Source organism: Aulostomus chinensis, chromosome 21 (assembly GCF_037954235.1).
Source record: "Aulostomus chinensis isolate RoL2024-O1b breed Wild chromosome 21, RoL_Achi_v1.0, whole genome shotgun sequence".
In the NCBI taxonomy this organism is placed as follows: domain Eukaryota; kingdom Metazoa; phylum Chordata; class Actinopteri; order Syngnathiformes; family Aulostomidae; genus Aulostomus; species Aulostomus chinensis.
Genome location: NC_141340.1, coordinates 3,845,133 through 3,867,500, shown reverse-complemented (window position 1 = coordinate 3,867,500; position 22,368 = coordinate 3,845,133). Strand labels below are relative to the sequence as shown.

The window sequence follows — 22,368 nt, the reverse complement described above, 5'->3', positions numbered from 1 at the left end:
TCAAACAAGCCACAGCTCAGCTGTCTGGCTGCATACACGTCTGTAATTAGTTTCCTTTCATCGACGGGCTGCTGAATCCCACGTCCACCGAGCAGCTTCGCAAGGACTGCAGCTCGTTTTCTTCCTCAATATCCTTCAAAGCCTGATATTTGATTAGCGCTGTTGAAACTGAAGGTTCTTCCCCTCTTTAAAAAAAAAAAAAAGAACTTTTAAAGTGGCTTAAGAGCTGTGGAAAATACTCATGGAACTATGATTCTGTCACACGCAGAAGGCCCTGTAATCACTGTAAACACGGACACGCCTGCACCTCCCTTACTGCGTTCAAAAACTGCCATCAGCTCCCGGCGCTGAATGACGTCCCCCGGAGAATTTTGAGCCTCAAACCTGATGAAGTCTGATTTTTATACGCTAGGACCCTGGTGGTCAAGAATGAACATGCACAAAGTTGTGGAGCTCAATGCCGCTTTTCAGTCCTTCCACAACTCAAAACTCCTTGATTATGCAGCACGATTTCTTTTTTAAAAAATGCGATGAAATTGTGGGAATTTGTAAAAACTGTTGGGGAATCACTTCATCAAACCGCACTCTGTTCTCACTGGGCTATGACCTTCCTGTAAGTGCGTAACCGTGGCGATGCAGCCAATTTTGATATTTCACCAAAGGAAGTAAAACTGCATCAACACTCAAATCCTGTAGACTTCTCCTGGCTGATTTTGAGTCATGGCGCCACCCCGCAGGACAGGAAATATGTCTGACGGACAAGACATTTGATCGACATCAAAACTACGCTGCTGTCTTCATGTGATGCACAGCAAAAACTTGCAGAGTAAAGTGTGTGTTGTCTTGTGCTGCCCAGTGGATGCAGGAAGTGACCATTATCCTACGGTGCAGCATCGGGTGGCTCCCCAACGCAAAATCCATCCAGATTTCACGTCTCTCTCGATCTGTAGAGAACACACAAACACACAGACACACACACACACCAGTGTTCACAAGGGTGCAGGAGCCCTCTCATCACTGATTGTGGCTTTACTAGGGCCCAAGTATGATGAAAAAAAACAGGAAGTGGGAGGGGAAGTTGCTGTTGTGGGTAAATTGCAGACTGGTGCTTTAAATATGAATCCAAATCGTAAACGTAGTCCAAAAATAATGCGCTCTTTCCTCGTTAGCATTGAATTTTTGGGGGCTTTGGAGAAATAATTGGGTTTCTGAAGGTCCGGTGTCTCTGGTCAACCTGCCTCAGGCCCCTACCTGATCATCCTCCCGCCCGCGTGACATTAATGGTTTTACATTTATTTGTCAGATAAATTCCACTTTTCATGTGTTATTTAAATGATGGGAAAGATCATAATCCGAGGCTGTTCATGATCCACGTGTCCACACACGCGTGCTGATCATTCACTCATCGTCCCTTTACGCGCGTCCATCAACGTCCCTTCATGTGACTTTTAACGGGATTAAGAACACAATTCAGCAGGGAAACGCGTTTGTCACCGATTTAATTGGGCGGATTCTGTTAGGAGCCGCTGTTTGGGGGAAGGAGCAGAGCTCGGTGATCCGTCCTCGGCACCACATCATCGAGGAGATCCCACGTTGTTTTCCTCTTTAATCAATGCCGGGAGGTGGTAGAGCCCACCCTCTCGTGAGCCGGCTCACTCCCAAAGAGGGTCTGGCTGGGAACTGCATGGTGGGGGGACGGACGGAGAGCTGACAGAAGCTGCTCAAATAAAAAAAGAAATTGAAATAAATAAATAAAAATCAATAAAAAGTCTACAATTTCGAGAGCAGATCTGAGGTGCGGAGCGAGAGAGGAGGGAAAATGAAGGAAAAGAGTCTGATAGAGACGGCAAAGATGCAGGGCAACGTTTTGGTAAGGTGGCTTTTGATTTGTTCGTTATGCATGACGCCGGTGAAATGATGTTTTGGTGTGAATATCTCGAGGGTTGAAGTATCCCGCCCGTTATGCGCTTTGACGCACGTCCGAAATTGGAAACATATCACGTTTATTGAGAGGATTTCTGAGAGTTCACGCCCTTGCTATTGTTGTTGAGGTGTTTTTTCCCCCTTCTCTTCTTCTTCTTCTTCTTCTTCCACTTCTTCTTCTTCATCTCCCGTATCGCTGCTTGTACAACCGATTTTATAGCCGGGGATGAATAATAGTCAGAAGAGTTGGAAAGTTTTGTGCCGCTTTGATGAGGTGGATCGTAACGTCTGGCCGGGTTGAGTCTCCTCTGGAGCTGGTGGAGCTTGTGAGGGCAGAGGTAACCTTTAGCCCGAGGAGGCTCCCATTAATATTTTACTGCATCTAAAGCCGGGAGGTGCACGAATTATTACCCTTTACGCAGGCAGGCAGCTCTCGCTCTATGGGTGTGAGGGGAGTTAATACCAAAAACCTCCTTTGGGGGCTCTTTGAGATATTGAAGACCTTTTTTATTGTTTATCACGAGATTCTTTAAAATTTAAAATTTGGGGAATATTGTTTATTACCACATTATTTCCCGCTTTGGCACTGAGGTTATCTCATTGTGTGTGTTACTTTTTTTTTTCTTCTAATTTCTGAGGGATCAACTTTCCTCCTGGACTTTGATGTTCATTTTCTCAGTGATTATAAAGCTGAATAAGCCTGGAAAGACCCAGGGCCATTTTTTTAAGGTGTGTGTGTGTGTGTGTGTGTGTGTGTGTGTGGGGCACAGCTGTGTTGAGTCAGGCTCTTCTAATTGGTTCCTTCACTGAGGAGAGTCTTCTCTCCCCCATGGCCTTATTCTGCGTGGAGACGCCTGTCGTTTATCGGTTTCATCCTTGATCAAAGTAATTCACTTAGAATTCAGGATATTGTGTTGTTGCTGCCAGTCGTACTGTTGATAAATGTGCCTTGTGATTACAGTTTTGTTCACATTTCATTTTTACAGCAGGGTTTTGGGTCTTAGCCGCAGCTTGTGGTCGTGGTGTCGGATCAGTTTTGTGCATTTGGGAAAAGAAGGGCATGGATGAGCGTTGGACACGAAGACGCTCGCCGGAGCTGCGGGTTCACTCGTCGTCATTCAGAATCATCCGGGATCGGCTGTTTTAACCCGGTCCAGTACTTGCTGGAAATGCACTGACGCATTTAATTACCGCCGGCTCAAGATGGAGATCTGTCGTCGAATGAGTGGTTGTTGCGGTGTCTTTGTGTTGTGCCTAGTTATCGCTTTATCTATGATGTCACAGAGAGGAAAGTTGGTGCGCTGGTTGGGGGATTCAGGCTTCAGCCGTCAGTCTCTGGGAGATTCCACCGGTTCAGCAGTTCCATCGACGGCGCCTTTCGTGGACTTGTGTGAAAAGTTCTGCGTTTCTTCTTTGGCTTCTGTCTAGTCGAGCAATTGATGGGAAAAAATCAAGCAGGCAGGAGACCAGCTGAATATGGACGCAACCATTTTGACAAACCTCAGGTGTATGAAGAACGTAGCCAGGAATCAGGAGGCTCAGGCGTTTGCACAGTGCAATGAAATCGCTTTATTTAAAGGTTTCTATCATCCTTCTGCAGCGGAGAGAAACCCGAATGGGGGGCGTTTTTATCCCGTCATTAGTGGAGCATCATGCTTGTACCCATCGTCTGCGCTTGACCATCCTGATGGAACTTGGGGAACCAAAGAACTGTGGCTCACATCCAAATTGAACCTTAGGTCGGTTGCGTATTATTTTTACTGCTCTGCTTCTATGTAGATGGATAGATGGATGGATGGGAAGACGGATAGCTTTGTTAATCCCGCCAGGTAAACTGCAGCCAAACTCTTGCTGCTAACGCAGACCAAGAAAAGTCTCTTCCCTTGAGAAATAGACGCATTCTGTTTGTTGCTGTGCGAGAGATCAATGGCACTGTCTGTCCATTAAATATGAAACTAGCTGAGCTTAGCAGCGAGCCTGGAGCTGCACGCGCCGTCGTGTAAATGTGTGATATTACATGTGCGGGACTGTTTCTCGGCTCTTCAAATGGGAAGCATACAATTTTCCAAGCTGTTTCTGTCAGAGGTGGATCAGAAATGCGGCTGGGATAATGCAGCTGATGGAAAAGCCCTCCACAATGGCTTCATCTCTAAATGGAGTCTGCCCCCAGACTCTTGACATGCTTTGGTCCATTTCGGCCTCTTCAGCAAAACCTGAAAATCTTTCGGTTCACTTTGTGCCGGGAGGGCATGTCAGAAGTACACATGTGTAGCCCAGAGCGTGTTCAGCTCCCTCTCCTGCTCCTCTGCTGCCCCTAAAAAAACAGGCAGCTTTCATTTTTCTGACTCTGGGTATTGATTGGTTTATCGCTTTATTGATGTACTCATTTGAACGTTGTTTGCTGACTCAATCAGCTGTGAGACACTTTAACCTCTGGAGTCCCATATAGCAGGTGGCAACATGGGAAGAACACGACAGCGCAGCCGAGGGTGTGGAGCGGCTTCAGCGTGGCAGATTTGCTGCACAATAATCCCGCACTCACGGGACGGAGACAGACTGCGGCGTCTCAGTGGGACGTCTTCTCAATAACAGGGAGGAATCTGCACAGCGTGGTTTCTGACGGCCTGATGTGGCCGTCTGACGTTGTTCTCAACCGTCGGGGATTCTGTCTGCTAGTGAAGCAGGTAGCACTTGAAAATGAGAGACAAAACACCCCCAAGGTGTCATGGCGGTGTCTGAAATTGCAGCTAATCAAGTCTGCATCCAGGTGCCTGCAGGGCTAATGACAGCTGAGATGTTACCACGGGACACATCGGTGATTTGGTTGGACATGTTTTTTTTTTTTTATGCCCGTCGTCCTAAATTTTATGAACTCGGATTGTTCTCCTGCTCGTTCTGCCTGTTGTGTCTGACAATTGGAACATCCTCACCCAAGGGCGAACCGCGTCTGTCTTTCTTTGGGCTAAAACATAAAACACTCATGAATTCCGCAGATTTGATTTCAGGCAGGAGCAGGGATGTTGTGGATGTTACGCAGCTATTGAGTTAATAATGATGGCGCCAGCTCTGTGCTAATGTACGGCAGGCGTGTGCACGTGAGTGAGGTGGAAGAAAACGCCGCTCCACTAGCTTTAGTCCAACACAATTCCCCTGCTGTTGATTCACGTACGGGTGTTTACCCACACACACTTTCAGCTTCACGGGTGTATTGATCGTTGTAATTACAGAGCCATAGATTGATTCCATAGATTTTAATTTGATGTGTAATAAATGGGAAACACACGACTGGGCCTCAAACAGCCTCTGGTTCAATTAGACCTTCATTCCAATCCTTTCTAAACCGACTGCACCGGGTCTTTCTATGCAGTTTTCCCAGGTTACTGTAAATGCCTGGAAGGCTGCATGGCCTATTTGGCTCCATTGTACAAACCCACTCACATGTGGGTTCTGTAAACCTGCCAAGAGAAACCAGTTCCTTTACTATCTGTTGACGAGTTGCCTTTCTTCTTGTGTTATGTTGTGTCAAGTTTGACGCCACAAAAACCGACTAAATAGCCCCTTTGGTAGGCGCCAGCGTTGAGGGTGGCGACGGTGCTTTGATGGTTACCGTTCTCTGTCTTTTTTCTGCAGACAGAAACCAGGTGTGAACAAGTGTGAGTGGGTCGTTCTGGCCCGTGGCAAAGAGGCGTTGGTTCTCTGGATCCTCCGGTTCCAAGTGTTGCATTTAATGTTTTTTCCTGTACGAAATAAATGAAATGAAAAGAATCACGAAGACGCTTATCAGTCATGCACTGGTGGAAGCGTCATCCTCCTGTTTCCACAATTTGCTTCGGTCATTTTTAAACGTGACAACGCGTTTACCGCAAGTCAGAATAAACAAAACAACACGTAGTAAAATCTTGATGTCCCAAAATCCACACACCAGGACGTCACCAGGCTCCTCCTGAGGCTCATTTGTGGAACTCTTGATGTTTTCAACGCAAGACGGTTCAAAGCGGAGGGCGGCGATCACCTCAGCGCACCCACAGCCACTGACTCTCTTCCCCCCGATCGGACCGAGCTGATGTGGTCAAGAACGCCGCCTGGAACCACGAGCTCTGACAGCGTAGGGAGCCGCAGGCCGCATTTTGATGGAGGGCCATCCGGCGTGATTTGGTGCTCCACTACACAGTTAATGTGTTTTCAATACAAGCATCATGACTACGGGCCATCTTGTAGGTGTCATGTCAATAGCTCACTTCGCCTGTTTTCATGCCTCGCTTTTTCAAACCAAGTAAAGAAGTGAAATCACAGCACTGTTTGTCTGCCTCCGCATGCATGCTGCTTTATTGATTGCAGTGCGATGCCTGCTGCACTGTGCACCGTGATTTTCCAGACATCTGTGCGCTTGTTACCTGCTGTCTTGCTGTAAATGAGTCAGCATTACCATCATGGCTCTTTTGACATTGTTGCTGCTGCATTCTGTTGCTTTTTAAATACATCGAACAAGATCTAAAAAAAAAAAAAGGGGGGAGTGAGACATCAGAAACACGCAAAAGGTAAGGCCAACAAAAAGGTCTTTTTTTTTTTTGTAACCTAAAAATGATAATTTTACACCATTGGTTTACAACCGTTGTTGCATTCTTTTTAAGTCCTTCGTCCAAAGCTGCTGCTGTTGGTCATCGCTGGTGCTCTTGCTTTGAAATCAGCTCTCTCTGCATGGCGTCTGCGGACACTCGGGGAATATTTTGGATCTTGATGGAGGTCAGCTGTTGTCAAATCAGAAATGCAGGAGGCCGCAAAGCCTGGCATCGATGTATAGTGACCTTTTATGTCGGCCGGGGGTTTTCAGAGGTTTGGTTGCTCAACAGCAGCGTTTCATTAGGCTCGCTGGAATCCATCATTCTGAGTATTTCAGCCTTTTGGCTACTTTGGTTCGCCGGGCGCTGGAGTGAGGCTGGCAGGTGTTGGAAGGTTTGTCAGCGTCCGGGGTTGAAATGTTCAGATGGTCAACTGATGTTTTCTCTCGTGACGCCAGTTATGTGTTGCAGCTGAAGAGGACGAATGAAGAAATAATTGTAATCGTCCGCTGACGGAGGAGCCGATCGATGAGAGTCACTTAAGGACGCCTTTGTCTGCTGGTTCTAATTTACAGAACTCATTTCGGGGCATGTCTGCCTCTGCTTCCAAAGCTGCTTGGATTTCTTAGACCAAGTAAACCCTTTTTTAAAGATATTTTGATCACGCCTGCTTCTCACGAGCTCCCCACGCATGTCTTCGTCGGAGAACGTTACTGATAGACGAGATTTGTATGAACAATAATCCGTTCTTGTGTATTTGCAGGTTATTGAGATGTTGTCTGAGGAGCTCACGGGTATCGATCCCAATCTCCAGGTGAATTCCTCAAATTCTATTAATTTTTCATCTGGCAGATGGTGTTTGCTTTGTGTGTGTGAGTGTGAAACCCTTCTCTCCTTAAGATAATGATTTTTACCACGCTGGCTTGTGAAAACCTGGATTAGAGATTAAAACTACCGATAACGAAAGTTACTCCTTTTTTTTTTTTTAAATACATAAAACATTCACACAGGGAAATACGAGTGAGCGTCCACACGAATTCACACAAGTGTTTTCACAAACATGAATCATTCATTGCTGGCGACCTGTCCAGGGAGGACCCTGCCTCTCGCCACCCCCCCCCCCCCCCCCCGGCTACCCTCAGCGGATGGATGGGTGGAATTATCCAGTTGAAGGCAGAAATATTCCAGAGATCGCCCCCCCCCAGTGAAAAGGACGTATTGATGTTGCAGTGACAGATGCCAGAGTGGAAAGAGGAAATGGATGCAGTGAGTAAACCCGCGTGTGCTGGACGGATGTTTGTTTCAGAAGCGCCACTACGAGTGAGCCCAACCCTGCAAGTGTTCCTGTGTTCCTGTGGCTAAACGAACCAGATCTTAGCAATAGCGCCGTCACGTCAGCAGCAGGTCATGTGATCACCGGTCTGTTTGTCTGTTACTTGCCCGTATAAACCAATAGACGGATTTTGATTGAGTTAGATGGGAGGATGGATGAAATTACAAAGGGGTGATGAGCTCTTGGAGGCGAACTGGAGAGGAGGAGGGGGGGGGGTAGATTCTGGATCCTGAAGGATCTTCTTTATCTTTTGCAGGCTGTAGTCGTGTACCGTGTGTTTTTCTGGACATGACAGGGACCAATTTGACCAATTTCCTTGAGCAATGATTCAAAGAGAGAGCAGGAGACTTATCTGTGGATGGCACGGAGTATTGTTGAGCAGATCTGAGCATGTTCTGATGAAACTCCTCCAGGCCGCGTATTTTAATTAAGCTCCCGGAGATGGAAGGGATTGTGTTCTTGATCTGCGATCTGGAAGAGCCCCCCCCCCTTTTTTTTTTGGCGTTTGGAAAGAGAAATAATGAATTGATTCTGATGATCCTACGTTCATATTCGCTCTGGTGCCTTCAGCTGCTCTGCACCGTGACTCTGCAGCCTCTCATTCGCCAGCTAGACTCCATCAGACTGTTCAAATTCCTCATAAAAACACACACACACACACACACACACGCACCTGTTTAGATCATTTTACCCATCAATAATCTCACCTTATTCTGTGTCTTGACTCGATTTTTAACCCTTGGTTGTACGGTCGTATTTATTGAGAAAAACAATGATACTGCTGGAGTCTGCTGGAAGATAAAGAATTTTATCGGGAGGAAAAGTATCGACATGTATTCCTGTATGCATATTTTCTTCCACGTGGAACGTTTAGGTTGGAGGACTTGCTGTCCTGATCTGAGGGGGTCTGTCTCAGCTACCAGCTGGAATCCTGCTGGACTCTACTCGCTTTAATGGCCACTCTGTCTCCTATTCTCAGCTCACAGGTGATTGAACTCCGTGAGGCGGTTACAGCGGAGCCAGGCGTTGCTCTCACCTCCTCGTGTGTGCGTGGTGATAACCTTCCTCATATTCGCCTGCGTTTTCCCTCCTCGTCCGTACGCCGTGGTAGCGTCTGTGCAGCCTCTCCCCAGGCCTGAGCAATCAGTCAGCACTTAGCCAGCCTGCTACATGCTGAGAGCTCCAGCCAAATAATGAGTATACGGAAGCTGAATATTTCATAGCACCTGCCCGCCCATCCATCCATCCATCCATCCATCCCTCCCTCCCTCCCTCCCTTTCTCACTCAGTTGCATCTTGAGCCTGAGCACCGCTGCTAGTTAAGGTGTGATTGCTGCATTGTTGGGTTTTTTAATGAGGAGACGGAGTAATTGGGATTGTTCAGGTTAGCCGTCTTTCGTTTTCTTTCTTTCTTTCTTTTTTTTCTAAAAGTGTGTTTTATGTGTACAGACTCATCATAGTGGAACAGACAAGACAGTGTTAGGCTGCTCAGCGTACTCTGAATGTGCAGTGTATTTTATAAGAGAGGCGTTGGAGAAGTGTTTTAAAAGGCGATGCAAGTGGATGCTAACTGTTTTTTTCAAAATAAAAGGATTGATATTAGATGTTCAACTCAGATGTGGGTCATCTATCCCGACAATGCTCCTCTGTCTGTCTCAAAGGTGGTCACGTTTCATTTAAATAATCAGTCTAATTAGACTGTTCAGACACCTAATTGCTAAAAATTTATGAGCTGCCACTCAAGAACAAGACAGATTTAGCTTCTGATATGTGACCTGGCAGCCAAAAATAACATGAAAGACTTTCAGCTTACGTTTCTGGCTTTTTGCTCCTTTATTTTTTCAGTAAGTGGCTTTATTTTAATATGCATTTACAGTTTGCATCATTAGAGCTTATTTTTCCATTGATGTTACTAATGAGTCTTGTGGTTTTTTGCGACAAACGCCGTGATAATGAGGTAATTATGACCCTTTTTGCATCAGCCAGAAGTTAAACTAGCATCCGCTCAAATCTGGATTTGGTCCGCAATGGGAAAAGTTTGAATCAGCCCAGGGCAAAATATCCCTCAGAAGGAGCGAGAGGTATTTAAACACAAAACCATAGTGAATGTGGTCATGTGATAGAATGTAGCGGTAGAGTGGACGTCCAGCAAACGAAGGGTCGCTGGTTCCATCCTCACTCTGCCCAGTGACCTTGTCAAAGTGTCTGAAGATACTGAACCCCTCATTGCTCCTGATGGGTAGGGTGGCGTCTTGCATGGCAGCCTCACCATCAGTGTGTGTGTGTGTGTGTGTGTGTGTGTGTGTGTGTGTGTGTGTGTGTGTGAGAATGGGTGAATGCGATGACACTGTAAAGCGCTTAGAGTGCCGCTAAGGTAGAAAAGCTCCATTTACCATTCGAGTCCATTTAACTCTCATCGTGCTTCCGGTGCTTCCAGTCTGGAATGACGGACAGTTGTGGCTCCACCACCACCAATTCAACCTGTTCCCGTTCCAGCAGCACACAAACCAACGTCTATCAGCCGACGTGAAAAGAAATGACGGTGACGAAGAGCGTGGTGCACAAAGAAAGGCAGCTCCTCCACATCTACAATGGGAAAGGTGTTAAATGGCTTCTTTGTAGCGGTTTACCCACCCAGACACCCCCACCATGACCCCCACCACATGCAGGCGGAGTGGAAGAAGGTTATATGACAATATGAGGGGGAAAAGTTTGAAGGTAATGTTGGGACTGCATTCAAAACTTCTCACAGGAATGTTCTAAAATGCTCTTTGAGTCTGCAACTTTACATTCATGACTCACATCTGAAAACAACCTGAGCAAACAAGAATTTTATGGAAAGCAAAATGTAAATGTGTCCATTTCTCACATGAAAAAAAGGAGCTGCCATTGATGTTTGCCGCTCATGACCGCCTTTCTATATAACCTTGATGAAAATAAAGGTGAAGAAACACTCCGAGAGAGAGACGGTTTCCAGTCGGGAGCAAGTTTCTACAGTTTCATGAAGTACAACACTGGAAAATGCCTGCTAGGAAGGCAATTAATCTGAGAGCATATGCACACTTGAAGTGATCAGCAGTAAATGTACATGAAATTAATGGACTGCAAAAATGGAAGTATGACCCCTGAAGCTTGATCACAGCTGACACATGGACTGAACTATGAATATATACACATCATATATATATATGAATATATATATATATATATATATATAATATATATATATATAATATAAACTGTGTCCTCCCTGCCTCCTGCCCAGGGACTACAGACGTTAATTAGCCTAAAGCTAACTGATGCAGCTAGTTAGCTGTGAATTGTGACCACAGATGTTTCTGAAGGAACTTGAATGGACAGCGATTGAAGGAGCTGCCAGCACCCGATGAACTGTGGGTAATAAAGATGCTACTGTGACAGAGCTAAACTCAAAGCTGCGTCCCATAATCTGTTGTGTTGAAAGAAGCTAAACCTGGTAGATGTACAGGAGAAACCGCACCTTCACCCACAGTGGGAATGAAGGACTGGGGATAAAGAGAAGCTAAGAAGCCTGAGAAGAGCTGGAAGAAGGCCTGCGCCCTGCCTGGCGGAGGAGCTCCGCCCGTGTGAGCGCGTTAAGGATGATTTCCCTCTGTGAGACTTGTTAGGACCCTGACATGATAAGCTGGTTCCCACCACTTACTCACGGCACCGAGCCTGACAGCATTTCACAGGCAGGGAACGTGTGCACAGCATGAGCAAGCAGACAACGGCGACTGGGTTTGTCTCGCAAGGTTTCTGTTCACCATCTTCTGTGTAGAGTGACAGTTTGGAGTACTAGAACGGTACACTAGTGGTAGAAGTATGTGGATGGTAAGATGGATGCTGAGGAGCTCTCTCCTGGTACTACAGGAAGCTGTTACAAGGTACAAATGAGTCAAATTTAAGTGAATGAAAGAGTCAAAGTCGAGTAAAGCCGGCTGGCAAGCGTGGGAGCAGATGGAGGAAAAGGTGCAATGCCAAGTTTTTGACTTTCAAATGGGACCGCCCGCTCCGACATCTCGGGGGAGTTTGGAAACCCATTAAAATCTCAGCTGAGAAAAAACAATTCAGCCAAAATTAACTGCATTCTGTCAGACTGGGCGCATAAACATCTTTTGGAATCGGAGGTAGCAAGAGGCTAACACAGACAAAGCAAAGTGGGCATGAAAATCACCTTGTGATGAATTTGCTGGAGGAAATCTCCCGGCTCAATTTGTTGGGGGTATCTGTTTGCTGCTGGCTCACAAATAACATTCAAATATCATATTTGGTGCTGTTTCCTGACGGTACTCAGATGCATTTTGAGCACAAACAATTTATTTTTCGTGCGTGCAGCAGTGGAAGATGAAGTTGTGGATCAAATGATCCTCCCTGGCAAGAACTGAAATGGTCATCGTTGTCATATTTTGGAGGAATAAATGGACAATTTCCATCCTTCCTTACATTGTCTGTGGCTTATCTGAGAGTGGATGTGGTGGCAGCAGACTGATACCGTCCCTCTCCCCAGCAACACACTCCAACTCCTCCTGGGGGACCCTGAGGCGTTCCCAGGCTAGATGATATATATATATATATATAGATATAAAATCCCCACCAGCGTGTTCTGGGTCTATCATGGGGCCCCTATCATTTAGACATGCCTGGAATACCTCCAGTGGGAGGCGCCTAGCAGGCATTTACTCCCGCTGTCCGAAACTGCGGCGACGGTGGCCAACTGTTCTCAGAGTTTCACTCCAGAGGGAACTTGGAGGAAAACGATGATTTCAGACTTTAAAGTCGAGGGACTGACCTTGAACAGGATCGCTTTGGTCGAGCTTCACACGATGGCGATGCCGAGAAGGAGCGGCTGTGTGGGCTTTCTGGCAGGAAGCCCTCATATCTGCCTGGAAGCTTGACCATGCAGCGCAGCAGGGTCCACTTGTAGCTAACAAGATCGCACAAGACAGGCAGCAGGTGTCTGAGTCCTTTAGTAAGGTTTTTGCTCCCATTTTTTGATTCATTTTTATTCATTTTTTTGTGTTCAAACAGAACCTTGACATGAACGGTGTATTACTGTGGCAGCAGTGGCAGAGTTTTCCTGTGTGCCTTCAGAAAATATTGGGACTTTCATCGAGGCTAAATGTAAATTAAACTCTCAAGGCACTTGTCAGTCAACCTTCATGCCCAAACTGAACTTTTTGGAAATGTGAGGGATCTGACACGAAATCTGTTGACATCGAACAGGAAGTAAAAATATGATGATTACATTTATAATCTCCGTCTGAATGTGAGATGTGACTGTATACAGTTTATGAAACCTGGAGTCAATCATCCGTCAAAAGGTTGAGGAAAAACTGCTTAAACCTCTTGAAATGCCTGTAGCCATGAAGTGTTGGTGATGTCGTTCTAAATTTGGCCAGTAGGGGGCCACAGTACAGCTTACTGAAGGGGTCGGAATCAGTTGCTGAGCTCTTCAACCCTCGTTTCTTTGAACGCGTGTTCCCACTGATGGTTGGACTTCTTTTTTTTAATGTTGTTTTAATCCTTCAATGAGCCGTTGTCAAGCACAGAGGGGAGACGTCCCTCCTAGTGACAGCAAAATCAGCAATCACTTACGTAGCCGACGATGACGATAAACAGCAGTGTGTTGGATGCAGTCGTGAGGCGCAGCATAAAACGGTCTGTGTACACTTCAAAGTTCAACTCTGCACTGGAGTTGGAATGCTTCGCCTATAGAACCACTTTCTTCTCCGACTTTTGCCACGAGGCAATCTATGATTAATCTGTGCCATTTTGTTCCTGGCAGAGGATGTTGGGGAAACTGCCAGATAGAATTCTGGGTAATGATGTACAACTCAGTCTAACAGGATTCTTCGGTTGCCTGTCTAGTCTCCGTATATCAGGGAGGGCTCAGTGCGCGACTGTACACAGAAAATTCAATTAGCCTTGCTTCCATGCTCTCATAGTCATGTCCATCTTGTAAGTAAGCAGCGTGCGTTTCAACTATGACATAAAACAGATGCCCAGACTCCCTGTTCTGCACTGTTGTTGTTCTCCCTGTTGTGTGGTGAAGACGCCATCGGCAGCAGCTCCCAGTTAGAGAGGCTTTCTAATGAGATCATTAAAGCTAGCCAGACAGAAAATGAAAAAGCACCTGTTGTAACAGAGAATAGTGTGTATTCCCTAAACATTAGAGATATATTACCTTGAGGTGCATTGAGAGAAAGCTTTGCACTGCTAAATTAACTTTTATGTCCTCACTTGGTGTTCCTGATTTATTATTAATTATGATCTGGATGTACGGGATTCATTTGAATTAATTGGAGGTCTCTCAAACGCCCCACGGACCGCCACCTCTCCCGCGTGTTACACAGTTTCACTGAGGGCAAAAATCACGTTCTGCATATTTGAATCATTTTTTTTCCCCCTTCTTCTCAAAGTGGGGCGGAGATGCAGCAGTCTTTACACGAGAACTGTGATGCGCTTCATTAGAATTCAGAAAAGAATCCCCAAACAAGAATAAAAGACCTGGAAATGCAAAGGTTCATGGGCATGAATATAACATCTTTGCCTGACAGCCAGCAGTTACTCACACTTTCAAGGCCTGTTGGAGGGAAATCAATCGGGTGTAGATGAGGCAAAATGCCTCCTCAACTTAAGCAGATACATTCCTTTCATGATTTATTGTGATTCTTATGCTTCCGGTCTGTAAACTCGGACGAGTTGAGTCTGAGGCGATGGCAACCTGGCACTTTATTCCGCTACAGAAAGCTGTACGGTAGCTTTGAATGTGCTAACAAACAAACAGGGAGGTGATGAAGACAGTCGGAATAAAAATTATTGTCAAATTTTTTGTTGTTGTTTTTTTTTTTCAACCAGGGATACATTTGTCAACCTTCTCTGTTGGAGGAAGCTGTTGACCGGGGGCATTCTCTTTGCGGCCTGTTATTGCTGGAACGCCTGGCAGATATTTCTTGGTGCACGAAGTTCAAGGTCACCTTGACAGGCCTGCTGAGGAAAGCAATCCAGCTAACTGTAGAGTTGGACTACAGGGCAGTCCCCTTCCTCGCTGTGCATAAGCGAAGTTTGCTAGTTCGATCTCTTCTGAGATTTGACCGAGCTAAACCAGATAAACCGGTAAATTGTCATGCCGAATTTTCTTTGTGTTGCATTCACTGACAGGATGTGTCACAAAACTTGGTTAAGGATCAGTGTAGTGGAAAGAAACACAGACGGCAGCGACGGTGCATCGGTGGCGTCTGTTTTCGGTTTTCATAATGAACCTTGGAAGACGTTCAGCGCCGCTTGAATACAGTCAGGGTTTTGGCAGAGGCGATGAAAGTCGCAGAAGTTACAGTTGGTAGCGGTTCTCCATGTTTGCATCTCCACCTGAGTTTTGCCTTGCCATCGATGCAGAGAATCACCTGCGTCAATCACCCACCTCTACTGTTGCATTAGGTACTCGCTGCTTCTTTGGCCAAGCTGGGAAAAGGAGCTACTGCTGTACGTCCGTCAAAGGAGTTTGCTCAGGTTCAGATCAAATGAATTGCAAAGACAGTCCTTAGATGGACAGGTCATCTCCCAGGGGCTCCTAGATTGCTAAAATACGTGTCCTACTAGGTAAACCTTGTTTCACTTCTTCTGGGTCAATGCTTTGTCCACTGGCTGTACCAATGCCAGGTCAACACAATTAGTTTAGCTATAATAACATTTCCTCCAGTGTGTCTGCAGCTCTTGGAGCAGCATTTCTCTTCAGGAAAGCACTTCTGTGTCAGGTTTCTTCTCCTATTTGTCTGCCTGGAGTCAAACCTTGTCAAACAGAGTGTTTTCATCCATGAGGAGCACAACCTCAGCGTGTCCCGTCGCCCAAAGCCTGTCGATGAAAACATCTGGATGCATGGCACGAGATTCGCGTCCGCAACTCAGGAAAAGGCAATCCCTGGTTAATGTTTGAATTCATTTTTTAAATCCTGTCCTCCAGTCACACGTCCATCCCTGCGGGGATCCTTCACCATTATGTTGTCAGATGCTTACCTCGTGGTCGCCGGTTAGTGTTCAATGTTCTTGTTTCATTGTGGACCGATTCCACTCATTTTTGTCACTTTTTATCATTCCGACCCCCCAAAAAATAGGAGAACGGAGGTCTAAGGTTTAAACACAGTGGAATTATCCTTTTAACTGATTAAATCTATCAGCTGTAATCAATACAGTAGCTCTTAGTGTGTATGTGTGTGTGTGTGTGTGTGTGTGTGTGTGTGAGAGAGGGAGAGGGAGAGGGAGAGGGAGAGAGAGAGCGAGAGCAGGTGATATACAACAGCTAATTGCAGAATGTGCCAAAATCTGAAAGGTTGTATTTCTGTTGAGCCGCGGCCGTCTGACTGTATGTTCCACACTGAACCAGTGCGGCGGCGGCGCCGTACTGTACTCAGTCAAGCTGAAGTAATGGATTACAGTAGCGACCCAGGATGGTTTGCCAGCCCCCACTGATTGGGCAGATGCTCACTGGCATCCATCCACACCAGTAATACAGTACAGGTGGTACACACACACACTTACACACACTCCAACATATGGAGACCTACTTTTACAGGTCTAGTAGAACAAGATGTACAGTAGCTGCATAAGGCTGGATTATCATGACTTTATTTGATGCTGATGCCAAGAATCCCTAAATGCTCCTCCTCAACATGTTGCTGCGCGTTGTGTAGAAGCCTCCTGATGTAAATGAACAGGTTCCCAGTGAGAAATGTTGGGGTGGGGGTGGGGGGGTAATTGGTCTCATCATCAGGGGTGTCTGGTCAGCAGAGGGTGCTAAGGCTGCACCCTGGATGAGCCATAAAAATAAAAACTCGTGCACATCTTCCTCCTCCTGTCCGCGTATCTCAACAAGTCTCGGGCCACTGGGAAATCTCTGATTTGCAGTTAAACATCAAACTTATTCCAGATATTAACATGAACATGGCCTCTGGTGAGAGCAGGCAACAGCAACCTTTTAAAACCCAGACAATTAGCCGGAAAATGTTAAAAAGCTAAACAGCACTGAGAGATACGGAAGAAATGCTGCACTTGCAATTAATGTTTTAGCCGGTAACACGCTTCATTGTCAGGAGGTAAAGGTCTTACCTCGTCACATCATCTTGTTGTATCGTCATGACGAAATAATATTGGTTTTCTCATGATGTCAAAACATGTAAATAATATACCTCTGTCTCAGGTTAGCTTGTCCTGCTATCATGAGATAAAAGCATCAGAAATAGGCTTCCGTAGCGTGGAGCCTCAGAGAGTCTGTCTTGTATACTGTTTTCTTTGGATCAGGTAGAAAGGATTACACCGTCCAGCTTTAGTCTGCGTGTCTTAAGACAAGAAAAAAGCTCGTCATGTGCTTGTTTGCGTTGCTCTCCGTCTCTGACTACAAACTAAAACTGGCTTCAGGGGCACGCGTGTCAGTCTTTATCCATTTTAAAGGGGATACCTGGCGTCCGACATGGTCGATTTGTCATGAAGAGCAGGAGAACACACCCATAGACGCTGAACAGCATCAATTCATCACCCTATATTGACTGGCCTCGGCTTCTTCCTCGCCATCTGTTATAATCATAGGTAGAGGCATCAGAGCTGTGCTCAGAGGATTTTTTTTAGGTTTGTAATATGAAAGCAGCAGCGGCGGGGTATCGACTGATGTGTTTCTGCTGGTCACTCACCTTTTTGGGTTGCAGTATACAGTAATAGCACTGAGAGGCTTTAGCGGTAGTGATACTGCAGACATTCACCACATCCCATCCTCCACCATCCCTTTCTTTCATCCTTGCTTTCTCCCCGCTTAACCTTTCAACGCACTTTCCTATATTCCACATTTACTGTCTTCTAATGACATCTGCCTCAAAGCTCCTCCGCTATCCTGTGGCATTTAATTTTTCCCAGCAAACAAGATGGAAAGACTGCTGAATAGATTGATAGATTTGTGTTATAATGAGATCGCTTTAACTCAAAGGCTGTCAGGTGAGAGCGTATCTCAGCGCCCCCTGGAGCCTTGTAAAGGTCAACGTGCCTCTTAATCAAACATCAGGCAGGCCAACCCTACTGTCAGCTGGACGTTGCTTCTCCCTCCCTGCTGAGTTTAAAGTTCACTCCCATCTGCTCCCAGGAACTTACCCCCAGCCACAAAATGGCGGCGGTTATGCTCTCATAAAGCTGTCGCGAGGTAGATTTGATCGCCGTTTACGGGCAGACCTGGTGATGAAGAGGGCTCTTTGCCCAGCTCTGAAAATGAGCACATCCCAGCTACAAGGGACAGTGCATGACAGTGACGCTCAAAGGAGCTTTTCTCTTTACTGAACTTCATGCGGTCTGCGTTATTTATTGGCTGTCATTGCACATTATGATTTTAATACTCTTGACAGCGTGAAACACATGGGACCTGGCGAGGGCCGTTGGAGGCTGGAAATGCGTCAGTCAGCTCCGACAAAACCAGGATCACAATGAAGGAGGGCTGCTTTTATTTTGAAGGCCACAGCATTGCGCTTCGTGTGATTTTTGTGGCCATTTTTATTTATCACTTTTACTTTTGGAAAACATGTTAGAAGTTATTAAATGCGCACTTACAGGAGCAAAAATATCACGCTTATAACTGAAAAATATAACCAAACAAGTTTACATATTTGTAAAATATAGCCATTTAGGCTGAAACTGTTTCATTGGGGTCATCATTACTGGCCACCATATTGTAGTACATATTTAATTAGCCCATAGTTGTGGTTTCGAATATTTCAGGGTGTTTGTCAAAGTCTCCAGGTGTGCCCTGCGTAGGTGTTGCTCGTGGTTGCTGGCTAGTCCTGAAACATTGCTACCTGTATTGAATTTTGAGGCGTATGAATTCATCCACAAATGTCCGAAAAGCCTGCTTGGATTTAGCTCCTGCAGCGTTAGCTTTCATTAGCCCACTGAGCTTAGCTAATGTGTCTGAACAACTATTTTTAGACTCAGACACAGCAACCCAGCCAGCGTGGCGGTGAGACGTCGTCTCACGACTTCTCCTCTGCTGCAGTGCCGTACACACACAGTACATTGCTATAATCACAGTGGTAACGTTACTGCTAATTTACAGACCCACATCTCAAGCTGGATAACAATGTTGCGCAACAACACACGCACGCGCGCACAGGGAGTCCTTGAAGTGTTTGCTGCCTCAACAACAGTTTTAGGAACATCTTAAGGTACAACTTCTGCGTGCTGCTTGACATAAAGTGTGAGAGACACTTTGTTGTGGATGTGAGCGCAGAGCTGCACTGGATGGAATTATCAACGCAGCAGGGTCCAAAAAAAAAAAAAAAAAAAAGTCTTTGCATCGGTTGACACTTTGTAATCCTTCACCATCTATTTCCGTAATATCGCACACCTCTGATCCTCGGAGCTCTTTTGAAAATCAAACCTCGAATGTCTCCAGAGCGAGAGCCTTTTGAGGGAGAGTTTTCAAAATGAGTCCACTCCAGTTTCCGGCCCTTTAAAGCCAGAACATTTAATATGAAGATGGGTTGTTCATCTACAAAGTCTGGCCAGGAGGAATGATACATGACTACCAGGCCTAATCAGGTTTGATGTGGCTCATTGGTCCTCTGCAGGCTGCAGCACACTCAAGCTCCACTATTTTCTGAAGGCAAATTGGTCGTGGGGATGATGTCCCCCTAATGATTGTTTCTAATGTAAAGCTAATGTACTGGTGATCAAAGATTGCCCCTGGGATTCTAATAGGGTGTGTGTGTGTGTGTGTGTGTGTGTGTGAGTGAGAGAGGGGGGGGGCGATGATTGCCTCTCGAAAACTTTTCAGGAAACTAACTAGGAGTAAAAGTTAAAAGAGGACAGATGTGTTGAACATCAGCTGTGTCTGGTGACAGTAAATGCATGAGAGAAAACAAAGAGCTGTCAAAGTCATTGAGGGTAATAATGTTAGCAAATAAGATCATAAAATAAGTCCATGACACTGCACTACTTCTGCTATGCGCGGTGTGAAACTACGTGGCACTAAAGACCACGCACCTACTGAGTATCATGTATCACTTGCATACACAACCGTGTAATCTTATTAAATGCGACCACTAGCTGATGCTGAGAATTTCGTTCAGCTTTTAGATGCGTTCAGACTGGGACTCAAGCCGAGCGTTAGAAAAGACCCAGTGGCGGCAGTTTCCTGTTCCATAGCAATGTCATCAAAATGGTCCGTCCCACCCCAAATCCCTCCTGCTGGGTCTGGTATCTGGAACGGCGCTTCAAAAAGAAGACAGGTATCTCTTTAAAATTCTATCGATCGCGAGCGGCCATAACACGGACTTGGCTAAAGAAACCCTTGCCCCAGGTGGATCATTGGCAGGGAATCATGGTGGGGATGTGTTCTGTGGAGAAGCTGACAAATCTTCCACACATCAAAGGACACATTTTTAATCAGCGCTGGACTAAATGCTATAAATATAAGAGTAAGGAAGCATAATTAGATCTAATGACTTGTAATACTGTTTTTTTCCCTACTGAATTATAAATACGTGCCCCACGTTCTGTGTATTTTGTTTGTTTATGGTAGTAATGAAAAATGTTACAGAATAAAAACCGTCCGTCTCACCACTTTTAGTCCATGTAAAAAAATCTTACAGTTTTAACTGGAGCCCATCATCAAGTTCCTAAGGTGTTACTGACCAAATCAGAGTTCTGTCACCCACCAGGCGGCATTTTGACAAATCTGCCCCAAAATTCAATGGTGTTCTGCAGCCCAAACTACACCCCTCCACTCTGCCTGGCAGGTTTTGCGTAACCCTGCTGATAGTCAGACAATCACCTCTGAGGTTTCTTCAGTATTTCCTGAAGGGGGCATCCATATAACACATCAAATGATCAACTCTCGCCTTCCAGCCCTCCAGCCTGTACAGATAGGGGTTATTTGTTCTGACCCTCTGATAGGATATCCTTTTAGAATGGTCTGGTTCAGTGTGACACAAGAACTCTGGTTTGGGTTCAGATGAGCGCCGTCAGGCCAAAAGCAGGAGGCTGAAATCTGCCACAGTTCAGCCCACAAAAAAAACAAAAAACAAAAAAACAAACACCCACAAAATATCATCTAAGAGCAGCAACCATCAAAGCAGCTTTCTCCACGAAGTCACCTTGAACACGACTCTCCTGCACCACAATTCCATTTCTGTCTACACTCCGCTCCCTCCACCTCTGTATACAGATTTTTTTGGGTCATAATTACCATGTCCTCTAGATGGCATCAGTCACTGCTACATGAAATGAAGGTTCTTGTATTTATGGCCTATTTGCTTATTCTCCCTGGAAGAGCAGGCTGGGTAGAGGCACATGATGAATAATGCAATCAAATCTGAGTTTGAGGTTTAACTTTACAGCCTTTTGTGCCTCTCATTTTGCTTTAATATGTGCCTTTGTGACTTCAGCCATTGTGGAAATGGTGTCTGTGTTATACGCCATGATTATGTTGAAGCGGCAGTTTCCTGGCGCCCGCCACTTTATCCATTGCTCTTCTATCTGTTGTCGGTCATTTGTGTTTAATTGAATTGAGTTTTGTTCGGTTTTCGGGGTGATTCAAGTGAGGCTGTACACCAGTTGTGTGTGGTAAGGTAGCATAAACAGGCCCAGCTGCAAAAACCCTCAACAAGGGGAACCTGGGGTGGAACCCATCCCGTTGGTTTTCTCCATCTTCCCTTGGATCTGCACTCAGAATTAGTTGGAAGCAACAATGAAGGAATACGTGCTCTGCTAACAGTGTCCTATCATTTTAGGAAGTATTTGGAAAACAGCTGGAAATGCGCTGTGATTTGCATTTCATGAAACTGGCAGAAATGTACTTTGAATTTGCAGGATTTTGATGGGAAGTGAACTTTGAGTGTGTCTTTCTTAGTCAAAGTCGAAGTGACCAGTGCCGTGGACAGCTGCCATCTTGGCTGGCACCCTGGCAGCAGCAACCAGAGCCAGTGCCAAGTCTCACCATCTCTGTCTCTCTCGCTCTTTCTCTCTGTGGTCATGTACTGTCCCCTGAAGATAACCCCCCTGCTTTTTCTGTCCTCCTCTCTGCCAATATGACACCTGACAACTCTTTCTTGTGCCACCGTGTGCAAAAAGCACTCCATTGGCGGTGAAGAACTTGAGTAATCTACAAAGAGCCCTGACCACAGCCTCATCCAACACCTTTGGGATGAACTTGAATGCTGACTGCGAGCCAAATATCACAAATGCGCTTATGGCTGAATGGGAGCAAATCCCTGCAATCGGGTTCCAAAATCTGGTAGAGAGCCGCCCCAGAGAAGAGCGGAAGCTGTTATTGCAGCAATTAATTGTCACAGCTTTGGAATTAAATGTTCAAGGTCATGCGTGTTCTTTCGCCTGTGTAGTTTAGCATTCCTCGGGGTCGCTTTCCTCCGACCCCGCTGACCTTCCTCTGAGGTTTGTGTTTCCCTCAGGCGTCCAGACGATCAGAATGAGATCCCATCCTTGCAACATTTCCAAAACTATCAGTATGCGTGTGTGTATATATTTGTATATGTATGTATGTAT

At 45.8% G+C, this 22,368-nt stretch overlaps 1 protein-coding gene across 3 annotated transcripts in view; it reads left to right on the top strand.

Annotated features, from left to right (window-relative positions):
- dpp6a (dipeptidyl-peptidase 6a) overlaps nt 1–22,368 on the top strand; it is a 203,801-nt gene that overhangs the window by 21,508 nt on the left and 159,925 nt on the right. The window contains exon 3 of one of the 3 annotated variants that reach the window (XM_086192165.1): nt 7,246–7,296. The exons of 1 other annotated variant lie outside the window; for it this stretch is intronic. In XM_086192165.1, coding sequence (XP_086048291.1) covers nt 7,246–7,296 — 51 coding nt within the window. Of the gene's footprint in view, nt 1–1,584; nt 1,871–7,245; nt 7,297–22,368 lie in introns of those variants that run through there. One more of the 3 variants, XM_086192168.1, reaches the window with a different exon arrangement.